We start from the raw sequence: 14,955 nt of genomic DNA, 5'->3' as shown, positions 1-14,955 counted from the left end.
GGTACCCCCACAAGGGTTAGTGCTCCGTGGTGATGTGCTGTGCAGACAAGCTGAGACCCATCCACAGGCGAATTCCACAGCGAGGAGAGCCCCAGATCTGTCTGCAAAGAAGCGAGGGGACAATAAAAGAGAGGGGGAATTTCTGATGGCTGGGGCAGTCTGTGGGATGAGGCGGGTCCCAATCAGTGTGAGAAGGAAAAGAAGGAGGGAGGTCATGGGGGTGGGGAAGTGAGGGAGGCCTGTCTGTGGAGTGGGAGGGAAATGTGGCTTCAGGTTTCAGTGAGATCCTTTCAGAATAAGAGCTCTGGTATCGCAGCCAGAGGGGAGGGGTGGAGAAAGGTGGAGTGGTGCAGTCACTGCTTGTCTGAACTCCAGATGGAAGGGGGAAACTGGGCCCAAATGGGAAGTGAATCTGCCTCACCCACAGGGGCAGGGCTGTGGAGCAGCTGGTGCAGAGAGGGGCCTAGGGCTTGTCTTGCCTGAGCGATCCCGTGGCTACCTTCACCTTGTGCTCTCTTCAGGCTGGGCGGGGGGTGAAGAATAGGGCAGGGGCCAGACCTCTCGTGGTCAGAAGGAAGCTAGGGTTCCATGGCCAGCACATCTCTGCCCATTCATCTGAAGGAGAGTAATCCTGCCCTATAAGCCTGGACCCCCAGCATTCTCAGGACACATGCTGACCCCTAGTGGCCACTGCTGATATCCAGCACCTCCCTCCTCCCTTGACCTCTGAGTGCCTCTCTGGATTGAAACTGAATTGGAACCAAGGACCACGTGGGAAGCAACATTACCAGCCCAAACAGTCAAAAATAATGAGTTAGACCCCCCAAAATCACAGGGATTCTAAGTCATGGGATTTTATACAATAATAAATGTTTTCTCTGTATTTGCTTTTGGAATTCTGTACCTTTAGGGGTCACATTTCCAAGCTTTTCTTTGCAACACTGAGGGTTAGAAATTAGAAATTCATTTATTTAAAATGAAAGGTGAGAGTCTCATATAGTCACATGACCCCCAGGAGCTGGGGCTTTAAAATAAATGTAAAATTCATGGGACACATTACTATTACAACATTCCAAAAGTTGGCAACCCTGGAAGGACCTTCTTCCCACTGAAGGAGGAAAACTGGAACTGGTCCCCATGCCCCCGGCAATGGACTCTTCTCCTCCCTCACTCCATCTGCCTCACCTTGGCTGCCCCAGTCACTCTGTGCTCACAGCCTCTCCCTGCAATCCAAGGGTGAGGAGTACAGGTGAGGAAGGGAAAGTTTCCTGTAGGGTAAAAGATTCATTTGAAAGCAGTGCCTCAGAGGGAGGGGGTCCCTGATAAACACACCCTGGTGGGAGCCCAGCAAGCCTCTGGAAAATTAAGCTTTTGGAGAATTTTCAGGGTTACTTGTGCCCTCCACAAAAGGTCCAAGTGACTCTTTTAAGCTGGAAAGTTCATGTTCTCTCCAACAGCTGAATTCAAAACCAGCATTCCCAAGACAGCTGCTTTGCAGGGAAACCATCAGCCTATGAGGAGAATCTTAATGCTAAGTACACATGAGAACAGAGAGGGTTAGGAGCTGTAACCGGCTGTAAAGACAGCTACTCCCATGGAAGTGAAATGGCATGACAGCCACATGCAAACAGATTCTCACACCCATGGCATGCTGATGCCACAAAAGAGAGGCATCTGGCCTGGTATTGAAACATTTCTGCCTTCTTTATGAACAAGTAAACCCCAGACCTGACTTGTAGCACACACACTTCCCCCACTCACCCTATTCTAGTCTTAGGCTCCTTTCACACACACAATTGCATTTCACATAGTGATGTTCCTTTGTAAGAGAGTGGGGTACCCAGATGTTATGTTACCAGCTGATGTTATGAGCTGCTTTCACACAGTGTCCTATGGGTGTCATTCCCATGGGTCTTATCACTCTCCCTCCCAGCGGTGCCCTGGGGGAACAAGGTTCCTTGTCAGTCATGTCTGGTGGCAGCAAACTTCCCTGCAAACAGTGCCCTGTAGCTGCAAGCTTTGATGCTCTATGGCTACAAGCTTCCTTGCCAATAATGCTCTATGACCCTAAACTGGGCCCCATTGGTGCCCTGTGGCTGTGAGCTTCCCTCCTACTGGTGCCCCATTGCTACAAGTTTCTCTCCTAGCAGTGTCCTAGGGCTGAAATTCCTTACAGATTGTGCCCATTGGTTGTGAGCTTCATTCCTGATGGTGTCCTGTGCTAGAGAGCTTCCCTCCAGGGTCTTGATTGAGGCTGCCTGAGAATGTGCATCATGCACAGCAAAGCACTCAAAAGTCAGGAAATGCCAGAGTTAATATTGCCCATTTAACCTTAACTCTGGTCCTGTGTGTGTACATTATTATGAGAGTCATTAATTACAGGGTCACATGTTCTTTTTCAGACAATATAACAATATGTATAATGTACAGTTTCTCTACAGCCTTAAATACACATGCATAAACATCTTGAAATGCTTCCTTCACCCTCGGACACTTACATTATTTCATTGTTGTGACTCTTTTCATAGACTTGGACTCTTTACTGTGGATTCCCAGAAAAATAGTGTTAAGCTTGAGAAGTATCAGTGTCTTTAAAGAAAAATCTGTAAGACATCATTGACATTTTAGAGACCCCAACATTAGAAAGCCAGGAAAATCTAAACTGAAAGTTCATGTACAGAGGAACAATAATATTGGGCTTGAGCCTTCTTCCCTACTGTATGAAGAAAGCCTGAAAAATTGTTTGTTTTTACTGTTTTTTTTTCACATTCATAATTCAGTTCTTGTACATCCTATTTCCCTTGGAAGACTCTGTAGACAACTGCAGAACAACCAGAGAGGCCTGACTAATTGGGAGAGAGGAAGGTATTTGTATTCATAGTGTTTTAAACTCTCTGAGCTTTGTTTATTATCATTAACACTTATTTAACACAAATGCAGAAGAAACAGCTGAAAGAAAACTTCTCTTTGTTAAAGATTTAACATTCCTGTTTCCTCATCAAGGAAGCTGCTGATTCACACCTCTGAGGAGCTCTTCAGCAAAACAGTAAGGCAAAGACCTGGCAGTATTGATATTTCTAAGGTAAAAAGGAGCAGTTTTTAAATTTTTTAAGAATAACATTTCAAACTTTCTTCCCACAAAAGAAAAATGCCTCAAAAAAGAAGGGCAGGAAGAACACAAATCCTATTTCTTTTTCCTTTTTATGACACCTTTAAAAACAAAACTCCCCCCAAAATTGCACTTTAATATAGGGAAATTTCCAGTTAAGTGTCTCTTGAGCAACCTTATCTATACACACACACAAATGTGTACAACTCTGCTGGATCTTGCTTTAAAAAAAAAAAGTTCACGGCCACAGTTCCAGCAAAGAGACAGCAGAGGGCAGCAGAATGTGGACTAATGAAACCCATTCACGATGCCAATCGCTTTGTAACCTAACTGTCTCTCTTCCGTCCCTCTCCTCTGGGTCTTCCCCCACCTCGTTGAATTAGATCTGGCAGGGTTAAGAGTTTGCATTTGATTACAACTCGCCTGGTTAGAGCGCTTGGAGGGAGAGAGAGAGAGACATACACACATCAGACAAGACTAAGAACATGTGAGTGCTGCCAATCTGGCCTGGGGAGGGAGGTGGTGGCATCTTTATGGGGGAGAGGACTGAAGGGTCCAACTCCTTGGGGAAGGATGAGAGGTGGACGGGGTTAAATCCATGTCCCACTATTATCCCATTAATCCTCCTGTTCGAAGTGGTGCAGCGTTTGAATCCCCCCTGGCTGATCTCCTTCCGGGGAAGGGGAATGAGTGTATTTTGGAGGAGCGTAATGGCCTCACTCCCCAAGTAACCCCGAGATTGGGACCAGGATGTGAAGGGACAACTAACCTGCCCAGATTTCCATACCACACCCTGTGGAGAGGGAGACGTTATTAGCTAGACCTTGCACAGGCCCCACCCCTTCCCTCAACAGGGGGTCACAGGAGAGGGACCCAGGCATGGCTGGGGATGACTCCCCGCCATACTGAGGACCTTTGGACCCTGAACTGCTGAGCTGGGCAAGCTCCCAAGCTAACAAACACAAGCTGAATCAGGTGGCCCAAAGCCAGGTGGAGGGAAACCTTCAGAGCCTATAAGGCTGGATCTCTTACTGTTCCTCCCCCTGGTTCCAAGAGACCCAGGTCCATGGCTGGTGTGTAACAAACAGACAGTGCCCATGGGGTTCGTGCCTAGTTTCCCTTGAAATGGCTTCCTGGTCTGAGGGAACCATATTCTTGGCTAGTACCTGATGCCCAGCTGGTACCTGATTGGATCTTGGGTCTCTTCAATGTCTCCTATGTCTCTATTGGCTCTATAACACCTGGTCGATACCCAGTGTACCCAGGGGTCCATTGGACTACGCATGAGCCTCCCATGAAGTTTCTACTGGTTGAATAAGGCCCAGATCTATGGCTGGTCTGTAACTCATGCTCCATGTACATTGTGTTCACAGGCTCCCCCTGCTCCTCCTGTGGGGGTCTCTCCTCTTTGGAGTGGTCAGTTCCAGCCCAACCCCAAGGAAGCTTTTTGGGGAGATCACATCCCCCAGTTACCCCAAGCCGTACCCCAACAACAACATCAGCACCTGGGACATTACAGTCCCAAAGGGCTTTGTGGTGAAGTTGAACTTCTGGCAGTTCGACCTGGAGCCGTCTGAGTCCTGTCTCTATGACTACATCAAGGTGCGTGCAGCAGAGACCTGGGGTAGGGCTGGGGAGGGGAAGCTGGTGACCTCAGGGCACAATCATTTTTCAACAGCAAGCAGGCTCTCCTTGCTATCCAACAGGCACAAAGGAGAGGGAGGGAGTTAGAGATGCATAGACCAGGTAATGGTGATACATGGAGCAAGTTGAACTTCACGAATTCTCATGATTTCCCCTCCCGCTTTCTTCTTGACAGATCACAGCAGATAAGAAGGACCTGGGCCGGTACTGTGGCCAACTAGGCTCAGCCACAGGCAACCACCCAGGAGTCAGGGAGTTTGTGTCCAAAGGGAACCGGATGAGGATGATGTTCCACTCTGACTTCTCCAACGAAGAGAACGGCACCCTTATCCCCTACAAGGGCTTCCTGGCCTATTACCAAGCTGTGGGTGAGTATGAGAGCTCCACACCATGCAGGAGGGGTACACAGGGCTGCTCCTCACCAGGAGAATGCAGAGGAGCCCTGGGCCCCATCCCCAACAGGCAGAGACCCCAGGACAGTAGCCAGACCCGCAGCACCACCAGTACAGAGCTTTCAGTCAGGTTTAACTCTTTCTTCTCTTTGCCTGGCACCCCCTCTCCCCTCAGATCTGGATGAGTGTGCCCATGGCAATGCCCTTGAGGAAGACGAGGGGCCTCTGTGCCAGCACCTCTGCCACAACTATGTGGGTGGCTACATCTGCTCCTGCCGCCCTGGTTACCAGCTGCAGAGCGACCACCACTCCTGCCGAGGTGAGTGAAAGGTGCAGAGATTGACGCAGGGGAATAGGACCCAAGTGTGGGAGCCGCTGTTATGCAGATAAAACTACACAAGGTTGTTTCAGGGGACAAGGCAAGATGCCACGTTTATTATGATAACAATTTGATCTATGACCAATAGCTAATACCTAATACCTATACACACACACACATATATCAAATGTTCTGCAGCAGCTGGATAGTTACTAGTCCTGAACGTAGCTTGAGTCCATGGCTTGATTTAGCAGCTTCGGTTCATAGCTCGTGGCGGCTAACTGGCCAGGAAAGCCGGGCACGAGGAAGGGCTGGGTCTCTGTCAGGCATGCACCAATGACCTTCAATGTTGGCAGCAGAATGTTACCCAAAGTCTTCCATCTCACCAATCTTTTTTATAGGCTTTTAGTTTGAATCCAGAGTCTATAGGTCTTGCTGTGTCATGCTGCCTCTGAGTTCGGTGTGATTGCAGACGTGACTTTCAGCCTCTGACCTGGCTTTGATCTTCCTTCAATTGCACTTTTGTTCTTTTCTTTTGAGGGTGGACTCTTCTTACTTTGTTAGGGCTGTTGTCTGAATTTTCAGCTGTTGGTGTTTACACTTTATTTCATCAGGACAGGCTGGGGCTGGAGGTTGATTCCCTTATCCATACATACCTCATTCACACATCTAAACTAAACTAATAAGATTACAGCAGCATTTTCCAAAATGGAGTAAGCATTTTAAAATGGAGTTTGAGTTACAATATGGAGTCTTATTAATAATAGTAATTAAAGAAAAGAAACAATTTCATTCTTCAGCTCGACACCGCCCAGAGGGGAAAGGGAAAGAGGAATGACCTAGGAAGCAATTGGTGGGACGAGAGGTTGCCTCCTTTGTACCCATTGTAACTGGTGCTCTCTTTCCTCCCCAAGTGGAGTGCAGCAGTGAGCTGTTCACAGAGACCTCTGGGTACCTGTCGAGCCCGGAGTACCCCCTGCCCTACCCTGCGGAGCTGCGGTGCAACTACAGCATCCGCCTGGACAGGGGGCTGGCCATCACCCTCAAGTTCCTGGAGCCCTTTGATATCGATGATCACCAGCAGGTCCACTGTCCCTACGACCAGCTCAAGGTACTGGAAACCAGTCCAAACCTGTGTCCCACCTGCCATCAGACCATAACAAACCTGCTTCTCCCAGGGAATCATAGAATCATAGAATATCAGGGTTGGAAGGGACCCCAGAAGGTCATCTAGTCCAACCCCCTGCTCGAAGCAGGACCAATTCCCAGTTAAATCATCCCAGCCAGGGCTTTGTCAAGCCTGACCTTAAAAACCTCTAAGGAAGGAGATTCTACCACCTCCCTAGGTAACGCATTCCAGTGTTTCACCACCCTCTTAGTGAAAAAGTTTTTCCTAATATCCAATCTAAACCTCCCCCATTGCAACTTGAGACCATTACTCCTCGTTCTGTCATCTGCTACCATTGAGAACAGTCTAGAGCCATCCTCTTTGGAACCCCCTTTCAGGTAGTTGAAAGCAGCTATCAAATCCCCCCTCGTTCTTCTCTTCCGCAGACTAAACAATCCCAGCTCCCTCAGCCTCTCTTCATAAGTCATGTGCTCTAGACCCCTAATCATTTTTGTTGCCCTTCGCTGGACTCTCTCCAATTTATCCACATCCTTCTTGTAGTGTGGGGTCCAAAACTGGACACAGTACTCCAGATGAGGCCTCACCAGTGTCGAATAGAGGGGAACGATCACATCCCTCGATCTGCTCGCTATGCCCCTACTTATACATCCCAAAATGCCATTGGCCTTCTTGGCAACAAGGGCACACTGTTGACTCATATCCAGCTTCTTGTCCACTGTCACCCCTAGGTCCTTTTCCGCAGAACTGCTGCCTAGCCATTCGGTCCCTAGTCTGTAGCGGTGCATTGGATTCTTCCATCCTAAGTGCAGGACCCTGCATTTATCCTTATTGAACCTCATCAGATTTCTTTTGGCCCAATCCTCCAATTTGTCTAGGTCCTTCTGTATCCTATCCCTCCCCTCCAGCGTATCTACCACTCCTCCCAGTTTAGTATCATCTGCAAATTTGCTGAGAGTGCAATCCACACCATCCTCCAGATCATTTATGAAGATATTGAACAAAACCGGCCCCAGGACCGACCCCTGGGGCACTCCACTTGACACCGGCTGCCAACTAGACATGGAGCCATTGATCACTACCCGTTGAGCCCGACAATCTAGAAGCTCTCAGGGCCAGCACTGCTGGCAGGAGGGAGCAGAGATTAGAAAAGGGGGAATGCCCAGGGTCCACAGCAAAGTTGTTTTCCCCAGTCCATCCTCCGGGGTACTTAGTCCCCAGCATCCTGTGCAATGGGGCTCTGGACCCCTCCGAGACCCCTCAGTGCTGGGGGTGATTCCTGGATTCTAACCAGAAAACGTCCTTCTTTGCTCCATTTTACTTCCTCATCCCTCATCCTTCTCCACTTCCCTAGATTCAGGATTAGATGGACCCATAGGTCTGACCCCAGGCTGGGAGAAGCAGGGACTGGCCCATTAGTCTGATCTGGCAATGGGGACCCCAAAGTAGATGGATCACAGGCCCACTGAGGGGCATTGGGGCATATGGGCCCCTTGGTCTGGCCTGATGCAGGGGAGGAGTGGGTACTGGTGTGGAGAGGCCTGTTGGTGTGATTCTAGCTCTGGCTTTCTTCCTCTCCAGATCCAGGCACATGGGAGAGAAATTGGTGAGTTCTGTGGCAAGGTGTCACCTGGCAGCATCGAAACCAACAGCAATGCGGTGGATGTGCTGTTCTTCACAGATGAGTCAGGGTTCAGTCATGGGTGGAGGATCCACTACAGCTCAGAGAGTAAGTGGCTCCCTTCCCAGAGCTACTCCAGGCCTGAGCATGCTGCTTGCTAAAGCCTTGCGTGTTCCCCAACAGGAATCAGGTGCCCACAGCCTGTGCCAAAGGACCAATTTACCCTCATCAAAGACCTGCAGCCCCTGTACAGATTTCGTGACTACTTCATTGTCAGCTGCCAGACTGGGTATGAACTGATGGAGGTGAGACCCTTGTTCTCCCCACCCTTCTGCTCTCTTCTCCATTCCTCCCTTCTTCTCTTCTGCCGAAGTCTCCTCCTTTCCAGTCTCTTCTCCCTCTTTTCCTCCTTGCAATCTCCTCCCCCCTCTTCGCTCCCTGCCTTTTCACAGGAACAGGTGCCCCATCCCCAGGAGTAGGTGTCTCTGGGGTAGAATCAGAGCTTACCAGTTTGGTGACTGCAAGTTTTTCTGGCTGGGATAAAGAGGCTGCAGCATGAGCCTGCTGAAATAGGGGTATCCAAGGCCAATGCGTGACGGAGGGGTAGTAGGTTGGGTAAGGAGGAAACGTTCATGGGTCACAGAAGGGCACTGAGATGGACATCAGGAGCAGAGTTGGGCAGCAGTGAGAAGGCAGACACGAGGCTCCCTCCCCATGATTTGGGGTCGGGGGCAGGAACCTGAGGTTACATGTGGTCCTCAGCTCTTCTCTTCTTTTTCCTGAAGGGTGACCAGAAGTTGGCATCCTTCACCGCTGTCTGCCAGGATGATGGGACTTGGCACCGACCCATGCCCCGGTGTGAAAGTGAGTCAATAATCCCACCCCCACACATGGATTATCCCCCCGAACCGATACCTGACCCCAGGGGGTGAGTGGGGAGTACATCCTCCATAACCCACATAGTCCTTGGCCTTTCTATTGTCAGCAAGAGGACTCATAAATGCCAGTTCTGGCAGTATCTTAGGCATTGTGGTCCTTAGGCATAGGTCCTACTGGGCCCTAGACTGAGTCCACCCCTCCCCAAAATCATTGCACTCAGGGGGGTGTCAAATGGCCACCATGCTTTCCACTGGGGCTGGGCAACATTTTTAAAATAAAAACATGTTTAGTACAAAAATAGCCTCCCCCCGCCTAAAAACTATTGCAAAAAAACCCTATTGATCTCTTTTTTCTTTTGGTTTTTGCAATATTTTCATTACTTTAATCAGAATTATTATTGAAATATGTAACCCTTTTTGATAAAAATGTTGATAAAGTGTCATTAAATTAAAAAAATAGGTCAGGTTTGAACAACTTTGAATTTTTGTGTGCCTTTTTCTCCATTTTCTAAGCAACTCTAGTCTCTGCCAAATGGAGACTGGCCCTGCATCCCCTCCAGCGGGCTCATGAACAGTCCCCATCCCTCCGTCACATCATGGGCTCCAACTGAGTCCTGCATGAGTTTCTGAACCTCATTGCTGCAGTGAGCACTGTGGCTCCCCCTTGACTGCTCTCCTTGTTCTCTTTTGTAGTTGTGAACTGTGGTGACCCCAAAAATCTCACCAACGGGGCCTTCAATTATGTTAGCGAACATGGGAACAACGACTACCAGTCAGTGATCACCTACCGGTGCAAGGAGCCTTATTACCGCATAGTCACCAACAGAGGGAGCGGTGAGTTCTGACCCAGGAAGAGCCATAGCAATCTGAGCTGGGAAAGCATTGGTAACAAGGGTGGTCCGTCTCGTTTAAGGGCAGTAGAGAGTCTAGGCATCAGTCAACCTATGTTCCATGGCCTGGCTCTTTCAGGATCCAGGAGTTTGGGGGAACACGAGGACCTGGGGAATGGCAGAGGCAGATACAGGAGAAAGGAAGCAGTCCCGGGGAATTAGTGTTTGGGGAAAACCAAGACTACTATCTCTTTAAGGGCCTGGGATCAGGAGCCTCCTAATGTAGGGTGGAGGCAAGGCTCCCTTTACTCCCAGCCAATTAGGATGAGCCTTGGGAAGGAGGGCAGCGTATTTGCTGCCTCGTCTCTCCTAACAGGAGGGCTGCTGAGCTTTCCTCATACGGGGCTGGAAGAAATGAATTGAAAAAGGGCCAGCTGGGAGAAGCTGGTTTAAGGCTGCAGCTGGCCTGAATTAGCACAGTACTGGAAGGAAGGCGGTGGAACTCTTGAATGCAAGGAGAGTAAGCCTGCCTAAATTATTGCACAGGCCCAGGAGGGGGCTGTGGGACTCCTGACCTTTTAAGAGAGGGGGCCTGTCTCTGAATTAGCACACAGGCTCCCAGGAGAGGGGTGGGGGTGAGGAGCTAAAGAGTTCTGTGCTCTGTTTAAAAGTTAATAAATAAGCCAGTAAAGGGGTAATCTTGGTCTAAGTACTGTGATCTCAGAGTAAACCATTGCAAGACCCAAGGGGGAGGGGGGCAGTGGAACTGCAGGGCCATGCTGTGCCACATGGGGGTGTGATGGGGACAGTTGTGGGGGGTGTGCTTGGGGACGGTGCCTGCTATGCTCCCTCAGATCCCATCTCCCCACGCAGCCCCTTGGGCCTAGGCTAGAAGCATCCCCCTATCCATTCCCCATGCTCCTAGTTCCTTGTGCTCTGGAATGGGGCTCTGGCATCCCTTTGGCTCCCAGTGCAGGGGGAAGACTCTTGAGCTCCTTTGCCTTGGCTCAGTCTCAACCTATTCTCACCTCCCCCCAACCACTCAAAAAAAAAATCTTCAGATTTTGAACCCATCAGACACTTGCAAAGATCCTCACATTTTCCCACCCCCTCTCTAGTCATGACTGTTCCATGCCAGGTGGACTTAGCTCTTTGAATCTCTCCCAGAACTCAGTGTCATGATATGTGGAATCAAGGAATCCCAGTCCTTCTTACACAGGAGGGATGTGTTAGACAAACCAGCTGTACATGACGCATACAGCTAAACCAGCTCAAATTTACCTGAGATCACACCCTGAACTCTATTCAGCACTCAGGTCATCTAGTGACTGAATAATATAACTTTCAATGAGCATATCATTACCCCTCAATCCCCTCCAGCCCTCTGAGCGTTTCTGTGGTTCTTCTCTGAGCTCCCTCAAACTTGTTACTATCTCTCTGGAACTGAGGGGGGCCCAGAGCTGAGCAGAGCATGCCAGGTGGGGTTGTTCCAGTGCCCTAGACAGAGGGACTATCTCCCCGTTCCCCCTGTGCCTGATGATCGCTCCCTGCAGTCCTTGGTTTCATTATCTTCTTCTCTTTTCCCTCAGATACATACAACTGCTCCGCTCAGGGCTCCTGGGCAGACGAAGACGGCCATGAGGACATCCCCATATGTTTACCAGGTAAGTAGGGAACATCTCACTGTGTTCAGCACTCAGCAATATGCCTTGAGGGTCAGCACGAACCAAGGGAGACAAGCAGAGAGGGAGCGAGAGATGGAGAAGTGGAACTGACAGTAATGTGGGACTGTCTGTGAGGGAGGTGGCAGTGCAGGAGATGGAGAAATCCAGATGGAAAGACAGCATGAGAGCAGGGGAGCAGGGAACTGAAAGGTATGGGGTGAAGAGAGAGACAGCCAGAGAAGAGAGTATGTAATAGCCTTTTTGGTTCCTGTCCCTCCCCACAGTGTGTGGGAAGCCAGACAATCCCGTCACTGGAATCCAGCGGATCATCGGTGGCAGCACAGCACCGCCGAGAAGCTTCCCATGGCAGGCGAAAACAAACATATTTGGGCTCGGGGGTGGGGCGCTGCTGGGTGACCGCTGGATCCTGACAGCTGCTCACACCATCTATCCCAAGGAACGCAGGTCAGTGACAGAGACAGTTGGGAGGATGAGCCCTGCCGAGGTGGCTAAGAAGGCCGAAGTGTTCCTTGGCCACACGGAGGTGAATAAGATCCATGAGCTGGGTAACCACCCCGTTCGCAACGTGTCCGTGCATCCTGACTATGATCCTGATGATGAGAACAACTTCAATGGGGACATTGCACTAATCGAACTGCGGGACCCAGTGCCACTGGGCCCCAACCTGCTGCCTGTCTGCCTCCCAGATGCTAGTAACAGCACTTTCTACACCGAAAGATACATGGGCTACGTGAGCGGTTTTGGGGTAGAGAAAAACGTTCTCGCAGACCGGCTGAAGTATGTATCACTGCCAGTGGGTGACCAGAGATCCTGCAAGAAATGGCTGCAGGAAAAGGAGGTCAATGGGAAGGCCATGGTGTTCTCTGAGAACATGTTCTGTGCTGGCTCGCCCAGTGGGGGGAAAGATACCTGCCAGGGGGACAGTGGGAGTGTCTTCACTGTGCAGGATTCAGCGAGTGAGCGCTGGATAGCCACCGGGATCGTCTCCTGGGGCATCGGCTGTCACAAGAGCTATGGCTTCTACACCAAGGTCATCAACTACCTAGACTGGATCAAAAAGATAACAGGGATGTAAAGGCTCTGAATGCCACTATCCTATTGGCTGAAGGCTCAGTGATGTCATATAGGTATCCAAACACCCACACATCATTGGCTGAATCATTGTGATGTCATAAAGGATGGTGATGTCAAAACTGCCATAGTAATGGTTGAATTCTTGGTGACATCATCAAAGCTTCCCAAAGCCTCTGTGCCATTGACTGAAGCTTTGTTGATGTTCTAAGGTTTCCATATGCACCTTCACTATTGGGTGAAGCCTTGACAATGTCAGGCAGTCTTGTGAAATCCAACATGCTATTGGCTGAAGTCTTGGTGATGTCATAAAGACTTCTGAAATCTCTTGCACTATTGTTTGAGATGCTTGCAATGTGGTAGAGCTTCCTGGAGGGTGCTGAGTGCAGATTGTATTCATGCCTTGGCACCAGTGAGGTTCTGTCAATATTAAAATCACTGCTATAGGAATCAGGTGTTTTTATTTCACTGTCTTCCACTCCCACCTGGATTTTTTAATAATTAAAAAGCACCTTCCTTCCACCAAGTTCTTCAAGAAACTTGCAGGCTGTGCCTATACAGAGATTGCTTCATCCAGACTGGAGTAGGGTTGTCAGGCATCCAATTTTTGACTGGAACTCCTGCAGCACCAGCGGGGCAGGCAGCCTCCATGCCTGACTTTGTGAGGCTCCTGGGAAGCTGTGACATGTCCCTCCAGCTCCTAGGCAGAGGGACAGCCAGGGGGCTCCATGCACTGCCCCCACCCACAGTTGCTGCCTCTGCAGCTCCCATTGGCTGCAGTTCCCGCACCCTGAACCACCTCCTGCACCTCAACTCTCTGCCTCCACCCTGAGTCCCCTCCCACGCTCTGAACCCCTCATCCCCAATTCGGTGCCCCCTCTTGCACCTCAAACCCCTCATCCCTGGCCTCACCCCAGAGCCTGTACCACCAGCCAGAACCCTAACCCCCCTGCACCCCAACCCTCTGCCCCAGCCTCATGTCCCCTCCCACACCCTGACCCCCTCATTTCTGGCCCCACCCCAGAGCCTGCACCCCCAGCCCAGAGCCTGTACCCCCTCCCACACCCCAATCCCCTGCCTCAGCCCAGAACCCCTCCCTCACGCCAACTGCCTGCCCCATCTTGGAGCTCCTCTGACACTGTGAACCCCTTGGCCCCAGCCCAGCACTCCCTCCTGCACCCCAAACCCCTCATCCCCAGTGTGATGGGTTGGACCCCCCTTTTGGGATGCCACCTGATGTACTGGGATTTCACTGAGCCTCTCCTGCTTGAACAGCCTGGGTTCCCTCTCACTGCTTTGCTGAATTAGGTTCTCCAGCCTCTTGCAGCATATGCACACAGGTAGGGCCACACCCCACTGCAGGCACAAACTGAAGTCAGCTCTGTGTGAGAGAGGACTCCCCAAGCACTCACATGCACACCCCTTTTGGGAGATAAACACAAAATAATACTGTCTTGCACTGTATAGAAAAATCTGCACAGCACAAGCTCATAAAAATCCACCCTCAGCCAGGTGAAAATGAGCAAGTGAATGAGGCTGGGGGAGAGCGAGTAACGGAGGGAGTGGAGATGGAGTGAGCAGGGGCTGGGGCTTCGGAGAAGGGGTGGGGCAGGGGTGGGACCTTGGGGAAAGGCAGGGCAAGGGTGTTCAGTTTTCAGCAGTTAGAAAGCTGCAATTTTGGTTAGACATATTCCTGGAGGTTTCATCACATGAGCTAATCTTTAATGAAAGATTAATTTTTAATTCCTGGAGACTCCAGGACAATCCTGGAGGGTTGGCAGCCCTACTCTGGAGTCATGTATAGCATATGTTGAATAGTCAAACAGCAACACTGAACAGCATTTAGGACAGATTAGAAGGAATTCAGTGACCAAGCCGAAACTGTAAGGAACTAGAAAGGAATTGCCTGAATCATGGCATGTTCAGGACCCAGGGATTAACAGCACAGCTCATGGAGGAAAGAGCCAAGGAATCTGTAGTGACCACAAGGGGCCAGGACTTTGATTTTACATGCCAGATGAAATGTGCAGCATGGCACCCCCCTCCCATCATGCTGAGGCATTGGCGTATTAGTACTGATTCAGATAGGGAGAGCACACCTGTAGCATTGTGGGTATTCGCTGGAGGTCTCCCATATAAGTACTGATCCAGCCTACACCTGCTTACACTGAAAAATATAATGGCCTGGCTCACCCATAGTCATAGAATTTAAGATCTTCTGGTGTGATTTCCTGCACATCACCGGCCAAAAATCCACCCAGTTACCCCCTCTTTCAGTCC

The 14,955-nt window shown here is 50.2% G+C and overlaps 1 protein-coding gene across 1 annotated transcript; it reads left to right on the top strand.

The window, feature by feature from the left end:
* The first annotated feature begins 3,419 nt into the window (after nt 1-3,419).
* C1R (complement C1r) lies at nt 3,420-13,119 on the top strand. The gene is made up of 11 exons (XM_074948032.1): nt 3,420-3,596; nt 4,483-4,711; nt 4,929-5,121; nt 5,321-5,464; nt 6,379-6,575; nt 8,172-8,319; nt 8,395-8,516; nt 8,997-9,075; nt 9,783-9,923; nt 11,509-11,583; nt 11,868-13,119. Coding segments are annotated over exons 1-11 (2,142 nt in total). The 5' UTR covers nt 3,420-3,594; the 3' UTR covers nt 12,680-13,119.
* Nucleotides 13,120-14,955: the final 1,836 nt, after the last annotated feature.

Source organism: Natator depressus, chromosome 1, assembly GCF_965152275.1.
Source record: "Natator depressus isolate rNatDep1 chromosome 1, rNatDep2.hap1, whole genome shotgun sequence".
In the NCBI taxonomy this organism is placed as follows: domain Eukaryota; kingdom Metazoa; phylum Chordata; order Testudines; family Cheloniidae; genus Natator; species Natator depressus.
Note: the sequence above shows the minus strand (reverse complement) of the source record. Positions and strands in the feature narration are given on the sequence as shown.